Below are 14,923 nucleotides of genomic sequence, written 5' to 3'. Positions count from 1 at the left end.
CTCTAATTAATTTCAGATTGGTGCCCCTTTGCACTGATTGCTCTCCACTCAAGAAGCACTTTCTTCTACTTGTTCCTGCCAATTCCACTGACACACACACACACACACACACACACACACACACACACACACACACGCCTTGTTTACTCTCCTCCTATCAGCACTGATGCACCATAAACCACAAAGGAACAGATGTTTTTGGCTTCATCGATCAAATGAAGGGGGATTTTTACTGCCCTGTTGCTGTGCATGTGTCTTTGATAGAATAAAGTGAAATTGTGAAAAAAGGGGAAAAATAAAAGAATACATTAGGGAACAAACACGACAGAGACAGCTCTGGCTTGTTTGTTAAACAGAAGTAGATGCAGAAGCCAAAAATATCCGAGCTGTGACATCTATCAGCCGGCACATTTTCCTTTTACCTTAATGCCTCGGTACTTAATGATAGAGCCTCTTCCCATCACATGTGCAGCTTGTGAAAATAGATCACTCCAGCACTTCCAAATTCCCCCAAGAGAAGCTCATTGATTATATTAAAAGGCTGTCAGGGAAAAGTGCATCCTCTCTGTTGCCAGTGAGATTTATTAATAAGGAAATTTAGTTTGTGCTTCGCTGGAATTTGTGTATTTGTATTTCTGTTTTGCAGGCTGTCTGAATGATGAGTTTATAAGTGCTGCAGCTTATTTGTTTTCCGCCGAGGAGCGAGTTGGATATCAGCGTTTTTAAACAGCTTCATGTATTATCCTCTGAGTAAAGATATGCATCTGTCGGAGCCATTCTCAATTATAAAGAGCCTTCGGGTGTTTCTGTGCTTTGTTTCATTTTGTGTCCGCTTTTCATTGTTTTGTTTTTACAACAGAATAAAGCACTTTAAATGGTATTCTATGTATGAAACGTGCTACACAAATAAAGTAATTGTTATTATTATTATATGAATGCAGATTTATAATATAAAAAGCTAAATCGTCATCAGAAAATTGGTTCAGAGAATTCATTTCGGCCAATATGTTTCACCTGCATGCAACCACAGCACGCTTAAACATGATTGGTCGATTCTACTTGGGACTCCAAAAGGAAACTAGACTGCTTACGATATCTAACTATGACACAGATTCTGCTAATTCTGTTTATAGAGATGATACATTTTACAAGAAACTCAAGGTGTGTGATGCACATTAGTGCATTTGTCACATTAAAAGAAGGTTATTACACTCAAAATGTCCCTTCAAACAGAAAACAGGCTCAGTGGCGGTTCACAGGGGCCTCCAGGGGCCACTGCCCCTGTGTAGAAGCCTTTGGCCCCTGCTGTGGCCCCTGTGTCAAATTTCTGACACAGGTCTTTTTTTTGTTCAAACAATATCTCATTGTACACAAAAGAAACCCAGAATGTTACATTGTATAATAGTTTAACTCTCTGGAGTCTTAAGGGGCTATTTTGTCCATTTTTGAATCCTTTTCATGTCTTTACATGTCTTTGTAAGTCATTCTGTGTCTTTTTGTGGCTTTTTTTGTGGTAATTTTGTGTCTTTTTTGTCATTGGTGTCATTTATGTGTCTTTTTTGTGTCTGTTTTCGTTATTTTGTGTCTTTTTTTGGTCATTTTGTGTCTTTTTTTGTCATTTTTATGTCTTCTGTGGGTTTTTATTTTGTTATTCTGTCTTCTCATTTTGTGTCTTTTTTGGTCATTTTGTTAGCCTGGGTATACCCAGACTGCCTTGCGCGCTCAAATTTGATTTCGAACCTCCAGGCAGTCTGGAAACTAAGCGATTTTGCTAGCCCTGTTTTAGGGATCCAATCACAGAGCGGGGAGGGACGGTGAGACGATGACGCGTACTACTCGGCACTTGGAAGCTTTCCGGATCCAACATGGCTGCTGCAGACGCGAAACTCTCTTTAGCTGTAGATGGTGTTTTAAATAGTTTAGAGCGAAAGTTGAAAGGCGAAAGGTCTCTCGGCAGCTCCGCTGTCCCCCGGCTCGTAGCGAGATCACCGGTAGCGGGGCTAATAGCGCCGCACGGGCGGTTTCTGCGGCTCGTTGCGCCGAGCCGGTGAGACCGCCGGTCACCGCCGGTGATCTCGCTCCGAATCGGGGGACAGCGGAGCCCCCAGAGACCCCCAGCAGCTTGTTTATTGCCCATAAAATCAGTGGATGTGTGGCTGAATGACATGAGGGGGAATAAAGCGTGAAAATAAATAATCTTGCAGAAAGCGAGAACTGGAGAAGCAAAGCAGCAGCAACACTCTCTCACAGACACACACACAACAAACATCCATCTCTGTTGCTCTACTACGTCATCTGGTATAACTGATCTGATTGGCTAAGAGCTACCTACAGACGCTTTGATAGACATTCTAAGCGTCCAATAAACGGCTCCGGAGGATCGTAAACCACACCTCCTCTACGGAGAAATGCATTGAAGGTGTCCAGACCTAATCTCCAATGAGATTTGGTCTGGTGTTAGCCAGGCTATCATTTTGTGTCTTTTTTGGTCATTTTGTGTCATTTTGTGTCCCTCTGATTAAACACTGGCCCCTCCTTGGCCCCCACAGTAAAATTGGTCTAGAACCGCCACTGAACAGGCTCAAACACTGTGTACTTTATCAACTACAAAAATAGAAACAAATGGAAGCTAAAAGTGCCAAAACATGATTTGGTTGCAGGAAAAAATTGGGCCAAAAAAGCAGAAAGTAAATGTCAACAGTCCTACTTTCTCTTTGAGTATCCTCGCCGTCCTGTCAGCAGCTCAACGACCTCATGAATAAATCTCTCTCAATGTAAACCTCCTCCCTCCTCCTCCTCCTCCTCCTCCTCCTCCTCCTCCTCCTGCTCCTGCTCCTCACCTGCATGCCACCGCTCGGCTTCTTGTGGTTCAGCAGCAGCTCCACGGCGCCCACCACTTCCTTCCGGATGGCGTGCAGCAGGGCGTCGCCGACGTACACGCTGAAGCTCAGCAAGAGTTCGATGATTTCCAGGTTCTCGTTCTCGATGGCGATCAGCAGCGCCGTGCGGCCCAGAGGGTCGATGCAGTTGATGTTGATCTTGAAGTAGATCTCTGCCTCCTGGTGAAACAGGGTTGGGATTGAAAAATCAGAGTTTGTTTTAAGAGCGACTCTTAAAGGGGCTCGGCTCAAAAGTCTGTCATTGATTAGAGGGGAAAATAGCCTTTGACACAGAGTACACATTGATTTTTGAATGGAATCTTTCAGATCTGACAGAGCAACACAAAGCTTACAGTTTTTTAGTGCAAAAGCTGATTTATTGCCTCAAGTGTTGTTGTTTGAGGTTGATGAACACAAGTTGAAAAAGAAAAAAAAACTCATCTCTGCTTGAGGCTAACAGCTCAAGACTAAAGGTGCTTCTCAAGATCAAGAATGCCTCCTAAGCCCTTTTCAGAGCGCCGTTTCAAGCCGCGATATTTACGTCTCTGATGTTTCGCCTTCAGTCTGATCGTCCTAGAGGTGTAATTTTAAGGACCAAATGATCCCGGCTCTGTAGCGCCTTCGGAGGTAGTAACAGAATAGTAACATTTGCGAGATGATAAGACCCGAGTAATAAGAAAAGATGTTGTATTGTATCATCAGAAACACATCTCTCACTTGAGTCCAACAGTAATCAAATCATGTTCAGTAAATGCAGAACAACTTCCTGGAGTCTGTAGAACAGGGGTGGGCAATTAATTTTCCCAAGGGGCCACATGACCAACACCACGAAGGTTGCAGGGGCCGGACCAAAACTCTGAACTAAATTCTGCTCAATATTAATGTAATCGCTTTATAAAATACAGTAAAATATCTGGTTTTGAGCTGCTACTGATAAAGAATACATGTTATAATAAGACTGTTAATGTGGACTAAATCAAATATAGCAGTAAAAAAGTAGTAAATACTCCAATCACTATATCACTATTCCATTTATTTTAAACACAACTGTAAATGTCCTTTAGCAAGGTTCCTATTTGTATTTTTGTATTATATAGCTTGTTTTTCATGTTTGTACATTTTCAAGGTGTTTAACAATGTTGTGATGCTTTTATTTTGAAAAGGTGCCGTCCAGTGTGAAACGGGTGCTTTCATTTTGAAAGGTAGTGACAGGAAATAACAGGTGAAACTGTCATACATATTAGTGGCTATATTTGTTGTCTTAACTATAGTAAAAGTGCTTGTTAGCTCTAGTGCTAATGCTAATGTTTGCTATTTTTTTCTAAATAAAAGCACTGCGGTTATATTGGTTTCTAATTTCTGGGTAACCTCACGCGGGCCGGACAAGGACAGCCAACGGGCCGGATGTGGCCCGCGGGCCGCCCAATGCCCAGCTCTGATGTAGAATCTCTACAAGCAGTTCTTCCTCCAGCATGGTTTTGAACATCAGAACAATCCTTTGGCGGATGTTGATGACCTTCAAATTTGAGAATCCTTCCTCGACTTTAAGAAGCACCTTATCTAAGGCCAATATTTGCATAACACACCTGCATCCCAGATTATGCATTATGCATTGTAGATAATGTAGGCACCAACATTTTTACAAGGGAAATATGCTGAACAAAAAAGACAATACATTTGATTGTGTTGCATTGACTTTGCAGCAGAGTTAAAGGAGTGCAATGCTATAATGTCACTGTAGTAATCATTTAATCTCTGCAATCACATCTGTCATTAGCTGGTCATAGCAGCAACATTTTATGCTAACGAACTAAAAAAAAAGGTAGTTATGAACATTTGAGCAGCATAATAAGGCTTTTAAATTGAGATTTGCTCACTACAAAATAGCTCTTAAGTAGCTTTTAGTTTCTTTCTCCTTTTTTCTATCCTTGTTACATTCTACACTGCTATGTGACAAGCCCTCCGCTTGTTTTTCTGCATCATTTTGGGCACCGCAGGTACTGTGGGACATCTGAACAGCTGGTCTCCAGCAATATTTAGTGTCTACTAAAGGTCTGACACCTGTCAAGGTAACTAAAAGGCTCCAGATGTTATTGGGAATGAGTATCGGATAATCACGGCCCCACATGTTACCCATTAATCTTCTTATATTTTCTAAATCAATACAAATAGATTAAGGCTTTAATTTCCAGCGCTTCATCCATACATAATTTAGAGCTTCTGTGGCTGTATTCAATCATCCATTTACCAACCAAATGATCCACAGTTCTAGGTATTTATACACACACACACACACACACACACACACACACACACACACACACACACACACACACAGAGGTGGGTAGTAACGCGCTACATTTACTCCGTTACAAATACTTGAGTAACTTTTTGGATAAATTGTAATTTTAGGAGTAGTTTTTTTGGACCGTACTTTTACTTTTACTTGAGTATATATTGAAAAGAAGGAACGTACTTTTACGCCGTTCTATTTGGCTACGTGATGGTAGTTACTTTTTTTTTTTTTAATCTTTTTTTTTTTTTTATTACATGCGAGATCTATTTCTACGTCTTCAGCTTTCAACCAATAAAAAACATTAGAAAATGATCTTGCCAATCAAATGCAGCTACTTGGGTCAGATGACAAGTGTTGTCATGTTGGTCGTTGCCATAGCAACAGTGAACGCGCACTTTTTAACGGCCCGTCACCTGCCTTGACTCACATATGAACTAAAGTGACATCCTATTCTTAATCCATAGGGTTTAATATGATGTCGTTCCACCCTTTGCAACTTATGGCAATATATTGTATCTTTAGTTTGAAGATTGCTGTTTTATATGTTGTTTGCTACTATTTTATACCATTTGTGTTGCTTTCAAAAATAAATCCGGAGAAAACGCAGTACTTGTACTCTTGAGTAGTCTTTTCACTGCATACTTTTTTACTCTTACTTAGTACTTTTACTTGAGTACATTTTTTGGCTACTCTGCCCACCTCTGCACACACACACCAAGGTTATTATAGTTAACGAAAACTAACGAAATAACGAAAACTAGAATTGAAAAAACATTTTCGTTAACTGAAATAAAAATAAAAACTAGAGTTTTTAAAAAAACGATAACTAACTGAAACTGTATTTTGTGGTTACAAAACTAACTAAAACTAACTAAAATTATAGTGAAAATGACCTTAGTTTTCGTCTTTGACAACTTTTTTCATACATAAACCTTTTTGGTTGATATGAAATCTATTTCATCTATCTGGTTTTATGACTTAATAAACTTATTGGGGCTGAGATGGATCAGACAAAGGAAATAAAGGAAACATTTATTGTGACCTTATTGAATCTGGCACCCAAAAATACCCCATTACAAAAAAACTAAAACTAACACTAAAACTAATAAAAACTAAACTAAAACTAAGCATTTTCCAAAAAATAAAACTAATCAAAACTAGCAAACTCATTCTAAAAACTAATTAAAACTAACTGAATTTGAAAACAAAAATTGACAATGAAATTAAAACTAAAACTAATGAAAAATCCAAAACTATTATAACCTTGCTCTGCACACACACACACACACACACACACACACACACACACCTCCAGGGCCTGTTTGACGCTGGCATAGTCCCCCTTCTCCACAGCTCCCAGATAGGCTTTCTCCAAAGGCGACAGCTCCGACTCGGACCTCACGATTCTCAGCGGGATGCGGTCCCGGTACGAGGAGCTGTCAGTCCGCCGATAGTACAGCTGTGACATCTCCCTGCAGCTTCAGCTCACCAGCACTCTGCAAACACGGCTACAGCTGCTGCCAAGCTGCCGGAGGTCAGCCTGCAGGGGACACGAGCAGAGGTGTTACATCAGGAAGACACTTGTTGTGTGTCGCGGCGTCCACGAGTACAAAAGATAGATAGAGCATAGAAAAGAAACGGACATGATGCTTGTGGAGTTCTGTTTGAGAGCTCTGAGTTTCTCATTATGTTTGTGCAACCTGGTCTCAGAGGAATCCGTGAAATAGCCACGGATTCGCTTAACTCAAAATCTGTGGAATAGCCACTCAAATTTCCGTGAAACTGACACGGATTTGGCTACAATGCAAGTTAATGCCAGTCATATCCCGTGGCTATTCCAACATACAAAGTGATTATGTACATTCACTGAGTGAATATTTAGAAAATAAAACATATATTTCTCGCTATTTCTCGAAGATAGCCTGCAGAGTTAGCATACGGAGCTGACTGATGCTGCTAAACGCATCACATATTTAGAGTCTAAGATGGAGGACCTAGAAAATCGTGCCCGTAGAAAGAACCTAAGACTGGTAGGGCTCCCTGAAAAAGCTGAATAGACCCAGCCCATGAGTGATTACATCCAGCATATGTTGCCAGTCTGGCTGGGGCTCGAAGCCGCCAAGTCGTTCACCTCGGAAAGAGCGCACCGCACTCTGGCAAGATCAAGACCGGATCAGAGCAGAGCGGTAATCATCCCTTTCCTGCTGGTTCAAGATCGAGAGTTTGTCTACAACACATCCAAACAACACTCGCTCACGCATGACGGTCACAAAATCTTCTCTGCTCAAGATGTATCAGCGGAAACCATGAAGGGAACCATGAATTCACCCTACGGCCTTGAAAAATGAGGGTTCTACACAACAAGAAGATGAAGAAGCGGCGAACCTCATCCCAGACTCCTAAACTTCTGATTCTTGACTGATATGATAAACAATATGGGTGCACAGTAGTTTAATATAATTTCTGCTAAGCTGGATTTGTGTATATTCCGTACTTTTTCTTATTTATTTTAAGTATATGCAGAGCTGCTACTACTATATTTGGTGGACACTTTACTTTATGCACCTTTTATTGACCGATACACCTGTTTATTTAACACAGGCTTCTGAGGCAGTTAAATCAAGAAGCGATAATAATGCTATGCTTCATTCTAGGACGAAAAATGTTTTAATGTTCAGATGTTACATGTTTAGTTTAAGGGGGAGGGACTTAACCTTTGAATTTCAAAGGTTAAGTGTTTTCTTATATGTCAGGTTAAGTTTGTACTATTTTCTTTTTTTCTTTTTCTTTTTTTTGTCCCACTCAATATGTTCATTTCTTTCACTGTACATGAACCAACATGGAAAGTCCAAAACTGTCTGATTTAAGATTTACAAGCTGGAATGTCAGAGGACTCAATAAGATAACCAAACTGAAACAGGTAATGAATAGACTTAAAAACCTACACTCTAAAATTATTTTTCGTCAGGAAATTCATATCACAGTGACTGAAGTTAAACAGGTACAGCGTATCGGTGGTCTGGTCAGGTTATACATGCCACATATAACAATTACGCTCGAGGGTACTGATTCTTATCCATAAAACAATTCCTTTTCAACTTACCAATACTATCAGGGCAGGATCATGTCTCACACATTGAATTTGGTCGGCATATATGGTCCTAATGAGGACAACCCAAAGATTTTTGAAGATTTCTTCTTAACCTTGTCTTCATTATTTGGCTTCAATATTATCGGTTTCAATTGCATTTTGAACCCGTTGGTAGACCGCTCTACAAAATCTGAAAAAACAATCTAGAAAAACAATTTTACAATATATCACAGACTTAAACTTATCTGAAATCTGGAGAAAACTTAACCCAGATCAATTGGAATACTCATGCTACTCAGGAATATATAAGTCGCATTGATTATTTTTTGCTGTCACAAGAACTGGTATCCAATATTAAGAACTGCTGGATCACTCCCCCATTTCTAAATCTGTACAAATGGAAAAGCTCCAACAGTCTCCCCCTAATTGACGTTTGCTTCTCTGGCTTAAAAATCCGGAATTTGTTAAATATGTAGAAGATAAGATTGACGACTATTTTCAGATTAATACTAACCAAACTAACATGCATGCATCAGATGGGAAGCCTTCAAGGCATATATTAGAGGGCAAATTATTAGTTTTACAAGCTCTAAAAACAAGAAACAAAAAGCAGAAATTAATAAATTAGAGAAGCAAATGAAATCTTTGGAAATAGATATAAATAATAAAGATGACCCTGAAAAACAAAAACGGTTACTGATTTTAAGAACGGAGTTTACTGTGGCTGAACCAGGCCTTTTATAATCAGGGAGAAAAGGCAAACTGTTAGCTTGGAGAATTAAAAAAAACACAATCTGAAAGAGCCATTAATGGCATAACTGCTCAATCACGGGAGATATCAAATGATCCTCAAGATATTAATAGGACATTTAAGGATTTTTATCAAAATACAGTACAGTATAGATACTCAAAATAAAAACATATTGAAGAAGATGTGAAAATAGAGTCCTTAAAGTCCATACATTGACCATTAACTTATTAGAAAAACGTCTACTGAGGGAATAAATCAAGTGAGAAGCAGGCTCATTTTCTCACATTTCTATACAAACTGGCTTATTGTTGCAACCAGTGGAGTCGCCCCCTGTTGGCCACGAGATAGAACACAAGTTTAAGGAACTTCCGGAGGCTACATCCACTACTTTTATATGGTAAGAAAATATTGCAACTGGACTGAAAAAAAGACTGGAGTAAAGAGAATTTAACACATTTTCAAACTTTATAAATTGAATACATGTCGACTAAAACCTTTGTGAACTGCACTGTAAAAAAAAACTCTGTTGTTTTTACGGTAAAAAACCAGCAGCTGTGGTTGCCAAAACTTCTTTTGATATTACGGTAAAAATATATTGGCACTGTTTATTTCACGTTTAAGATTGCCATTTTATTCAAATTTGTACTCTATCATCAAAAGAAACGCTAATTTGCCATATAATTGACAAGAAAGTACTTCATAAATGAAAACGCATAAATGAAAGATTTTACCTTTAAATATTACAGTATATTTTTGTTAGAGATATGGTGTTTAGTTCATTCAACAGTGAGAAAATGTATTTTTTTTTACAAAAGATAAATGCAAAAATTACAGTGGTGGCTTGTATATATACATTTTACAGTGTATTTAACAGTGGAGTAATGTTTTTTTTTAAAAACTATAAAAAAAAACTGTTTTGGCTGATATATACATTTACAGTGTTTCATTGTTACTGAAACTGAATTAACTAATTTATCATTTTATGTCTTTTACTGTCATGGTTTAGCAGTTTTTCACTGTAAAATCTACAGACATTTTTTACAGTGTACGCAGAGAGAAAGTAGGACTGTTGACATTTACTTTCTGCTTTGCTTTTTGGCCCAATTTTTTCCTGCAACCAAATCATGTTTTGGCACTTTTAGCTTCCATTTGTTTCTTATTTTTGTAGTTGTAGTTGAGCAGTTTTTCACTGTAAAATCTACAGACATTTTTTACAGTGTGCAGAGAAGTCCTCTGCACAGATGTCCCTACAGATTAGGGACATCTGTGCCCCCTGAATGTCCCCAAAATAGACACTATTTATGCTTTCTTTTTTCCAGTGAGAGGTATCTTTTAGTGACCTTGGACCTTTCAATATGTTGCTTTCCAGATGCCTGATATTCTCAGCATTGCATGTCTGTTACAAAACGGGGCAAGCACCAAAAGAAAAGAAAAAGAAGACATGTCATTGCATTGTTTCCTCTGTCGTTCTATCACGCACATCTAAACTAAACAAATAAAAATAGACAAAGTGTTCACAGTGATTGCTAAACCTGTTTCACAGAGAGACATCATGATACAGCATCTGGCCTGCAGCGCTGCAGCTGAAATGGACGGCGAGATCTTTAATTCTTCAGTTACTAACGGCTTTAGTTAATGTCATTAGAGATGCTGGTTAATTGAGCGACATCAGCTGACTCCCCTTGTTGCCTGGTGACAGCCAAATGACGCTTCCAGCTCTTTTAGATGTGCAGCTTGCCTCCACTGTGACACTGCACAGTGATGTCTCCTAACAAGGAAATAGTCATCCCTGGAATCTGACAGCGGTCATAATAAAATACTGAACATGACTAGAAGGTGAGAAGATAGTGTTTAGAATTTAAGTTAAGCATTTGTAAAGTGTTGCTGTGACGAGTTAGTCCTAAAAAGGAGGAAAGTCTTTACTCGGAATATGTAATCATAATACGGAGCAGTCAGTGGGAGAGTAACAGATGCACACAATATATAAACACAAAGGACCAGCTGTATTTCTAAAAGCACAGGAGATAAATAAATATGAAACAGAAAGAAGTTCAGGTGCATAATGTCCCCCTCTCTCTCTCTGTCTCAGGACAACTCATTACTTCTCTGTGTGTCTCTATTTAATAAATAATGAGCGGATTAACAGACTCAGAGCAGCCCAATAAGTTTAGAAGAAGAAGAAGAAGACTGCAATTACTTTTATAAATATCAATAAAACTGTGAGTGTTGCGCCCAAAGCTCTGTATTCTAAAATAATACATTGAAATGAACATTTCAACATTTTGGGGAATACTCTCACTTGCTTTTCTACTGAGAGTTAGATGTGACAGGAAATATGAAGCTAGAAGCAACATGGGTTAGCTTAGCTTAGCACAAAGACTGGAAGCAGAGCAAAACAGGGTAACACTTTACAATAACCATCTAAGTAATGTTTATAGATGGTTTATAAACCAATTATTAACCATTTACAAAGTGCTATACATATTTAATCTTTAAATGGTTTCAACCAATTTCTTAAATGTATATGAATCATTTCAAAATCATTAACATACTAAATATGGTGTTAAAAATGTAATAATGAGTGAAACTAAAACTATTAATTATAATTTAATTGTTTGTTAATGGTAAATTAATTATAAATATACATTTATATACCATCTATTAGCCATTTATACATAATTTAGTTAGTTAAACAGTAATAAAAGATGTATTTACCATTCTAAATGGCCTATAAACTGTTTATAAATTATGATTAAACATTAATAAACTTTCTGTTTACCATTTATAAATGATGGTTATTGTAAAGTGTTACCCAAAACAGCTAATATAAATTCTAAAAACACATAAATTAACATGTGTTGTGTTTAATACGTACAAAAAAGTGTGAAAATGGCTGCATCCAAACTTCCATATGATATTTAGTACGGTAAAACAGTGTGTGAGACTTTTTTAGTATGTCCAATGAATTGCACACAGTTTCTGATGTAACTTTACAGTATGCAAAAAATGGACACTATGCCGGCAAAAATATCCCACAATGCAACGCTGCAGTGATGACAATGCTAATGGCAGACAGTGTAACGCCAGTGGCGCATCAATTTAAGTGCAAACCAAGAACATTAAACTGCACACAAGCTAGAATAACAGATTAACCCTGATTAATATTATATTCAAAATACGATTGTATGCTTATTGCAACCTGGTCTCACAGAAATCTGTGGAATAGCCACGGAATCGCTCAAATTTCCGTGAAACTGACACGGATTTCGCTACAATGCAAGTTAATGACAGTCATATCCCGTGGCTATTCCATGGATATTTGTTCCTATTGGTTTGTTCCAAGTCACGTGACTTTCAAGGTCCCGGCGGTCAGAACAAAAAACATGGCGGACAGTTCTCTCATTTTTAGTGAAAAAATCAATATTTTGACTTAGTTTCTGCATAAAAATGGATTTTGATCACATTTCTAGCGAGAAATATATGTTTTATTTTCTAAATATTCACTCAGTGAATGTACATAATCACGATCAAGATCTCGCCAGAAAAATATGACTGTCATTAACTTGCATTGTAGCGAAATCTGTGTCAGTTTCACGGAAATTTGAGCGATTCCGTGGCTATTCCACGGATTTTGAGTTAAGCGAAATCCGTGGCTATTTCACGGATTCCTGTGAGACCAGGTTGTTAACATCATATTCAAAATCCGATTTTATGCTTATTGTGTGGGGGGTTTTGTGTTCAAGATGTTGGTCCAGTAAGTCAAAGTGAAAAAATAAATATAAGATCATATAGGTGAGGTTGTGCTGAAAAAATGATACCAACATGGCATGGTAAACATTTTTGAAGTGGTGTATACCAGCAGAGTGAAAAGGAGGCGACAACATTCTGTAATCCGCTTCGTCAAAACACAAGAAAGGTGAAAGATGACTTCATCTTCTCTTCTAACTCACAGAAAGAAAAAAGCCAAAATGGCTTAAATGCAAGATAATAACACCAAAGTGGTGAAAATCAACAGAACAAGGTGTCATTCCCTGTCTGCCGGTGTTCCTAAGCAACATTTTTTCCCATTATTTCACTTGTCATTTCCTCTTACACTCAAGGTGTCACTTCACTGCTGCAGAAGAGCTCCCACTGCCCTCGATTTTCCCTCCACGAGGAGAAGAGCTTCATCATATAAATCATCATAAAAAGAAAGATTTGCACCACTAAGAACTTCTTTCCTACTAGGGAGAGAGAACGCTTTTGGCAGCAGAGTTTCACACCTCATTTGAGATCCAGGGCATTAGTTTGATATTGCTACGGCGCTTTGTGCAACAATTTCACTTTGATTCAAAAGTAGCTGTGAACTGGCCACACAGGGACCCTGCAGTCACAGACACCGCAGAACTTTAATCTGAAGAGGGAAGAGTCCAAATCCTGCAGAGAACGTGCAATCACTGCAGTAAGGGAGACTCAGTGAAAGTGGAACTTGGTGCGAGAGTTACATGAGCCCATAACAGCACAACTTACAACATTTTACATGCAGAAAATAGAAAAGAATGATTTTTTATATTAATTCAACTCTATAAAATCACTTTTTCTTTAGATATCAGATGACATACAATGCAATACAGATTATGTCACTCTGCCAGGTATAGATTCTGTTCTATTCTGTGCCTAAAAATGCTTTTCTGTGCTTCTAATTTGTCTTTTTTTCCCCCAATTAAAGCTTGAAATTGGCACACAGTACAACTATAAAGTGCGGCTGTCCACCGTGCAGAAAACAGCAGTAAGACAGGATTTGTGGATGGTCTGCTGATATCTGTGTGTGCTATTATTGAAACACACACACACACACACACACACACACAGAGAGAGAGAGAGCGCCTTCTGTGCAGAGGGCCCTTTTCTTCTAGTAATCACACTTTCCTGGAATCGATACAAGATTTTAGAAATAGAAAAATGTGAGCTGTTTTGTTGCACAAAGAGTGCAGCAGCACTACTGGAGTGTTCTAGCAGGGAATTATGTTGAATAAAAAATGTCACACAATGCATAGATGAGCTGTCCAGCACACCATGGAGCCCATTTACAGAAGCCTGTCCTGCTGTGTTTACAATGCACAGCAGAGCAATCATAAAATTGTCAGCAGCCTTCACTAATTAACGACAACAGGTCTGTGTGGCGCCTGTGGACACTCACAGGTGAGATTCTGACGTTTTAATTCCTGTGTTTGTGCAGGAGAAGAGATTAAAATAGATAGAATGGTTGTAAAAAGATGATACTTCCTGATCCAGTTTCAGAGTGGTCGTGTTATTATCTCTACGGTCTACTCCAATCAAGCGTGAAAAAGCCAACATTTTAAAGTACATTGGAGCAAATAACTAACCTTTGGGATGTTGGGCATTGGAAGTTCGCTCATGGAGGTTAATGTTCTTCCTTTGGAAAATATCCCAGGGTTCATAAAACAGATGCTTAAAGCTCTAAAATCTAAACTTCTTGAATTTTCCCAAAATGTGCAAACTGCAGCGGATCTGCATGAAGACCTTGTTAATGTGTTGGTGCTGCTGATGCCAGTCCGTCTTTCTCTAGTCTGCATTCCCTCCTCTCATGTTTGGAGACATGGCAGAATCCCCACTGTACATCCAGACTCGGTCAATTTTCATCACGACTTCCATTCGGTCTCATTTGGGGAAGAGAGAGAGAGAGAGAGAGAGAGAGAGAGAGAGAGAGAGAGAGAGAGAGAGAGAGAGCGGCGCACACCGCATTCAGCTCACCGCGCAAAAACAAATCCTGGAGACAAAATTAAGCGAAGTTTCCTCGGTGGATTTACACCTGGCTCAGTCAGAAACGCGTCCAGTTTTCCTCCCTCAGGGTTTATATCTCCACCGCTGTTCTTTCCCTCACTCTCCTCCACCTGTTGGGGAAG

General features: G+C 38.8%; 1 protein-coding gene across 1 annotated transcript in view; it reads right to left on the bottom strand.

Moving 5' to 3' along the window:
- Positions 1-14,717, bottom strand: part of LOC131986455 (short transient receptor potential channel 4-like) — a 48,101-nt gene extending 33,384 nt beyond the window's left edge. Inside the window, exons 1-3 of the mRNA XM_059351426.1 lie at positions 14,384-14,717; positions 6,485-6,715; positions 2,841-3,059 (exon numbers count right to left, since the gene is read on the bottom strand). Coding sequence (XP_059207409.1) covers positions 2,841-3,059; positions 6,485-6,643 — 378 coding nt within the window. The 5' untranslated portion in view covers positions 6,644-6,715; positions 14,384-14,717. The remainder of the gene's footprint in view (positions 1-2,840; positions 3,060-6,484; positions 6,716-14,383) is intronic.
- Positions 14,718-14,923: the final 206 nt, after the last annotated feature.

The sequence above is a fragment of the Centropristis striata genome, chromosome 15 (assembly GCF_030273125.1).
Source record: "Centropristis striata isolate RG_2023a ecotype Rhode Island chromosome 15, C.striata_1.0, whole genome shotgun sequence".
NCBI lineage: Eukaryota > Metazoa > Chordata > Actinopteri > Perciformes > Serranidae > Centropristis > Centropristis striata.
The sequence above is the reverse complement of the archived record's forward strand: the minus strand, read 5'-3'. Positions and strand labels throughout refer to the sequence as shown.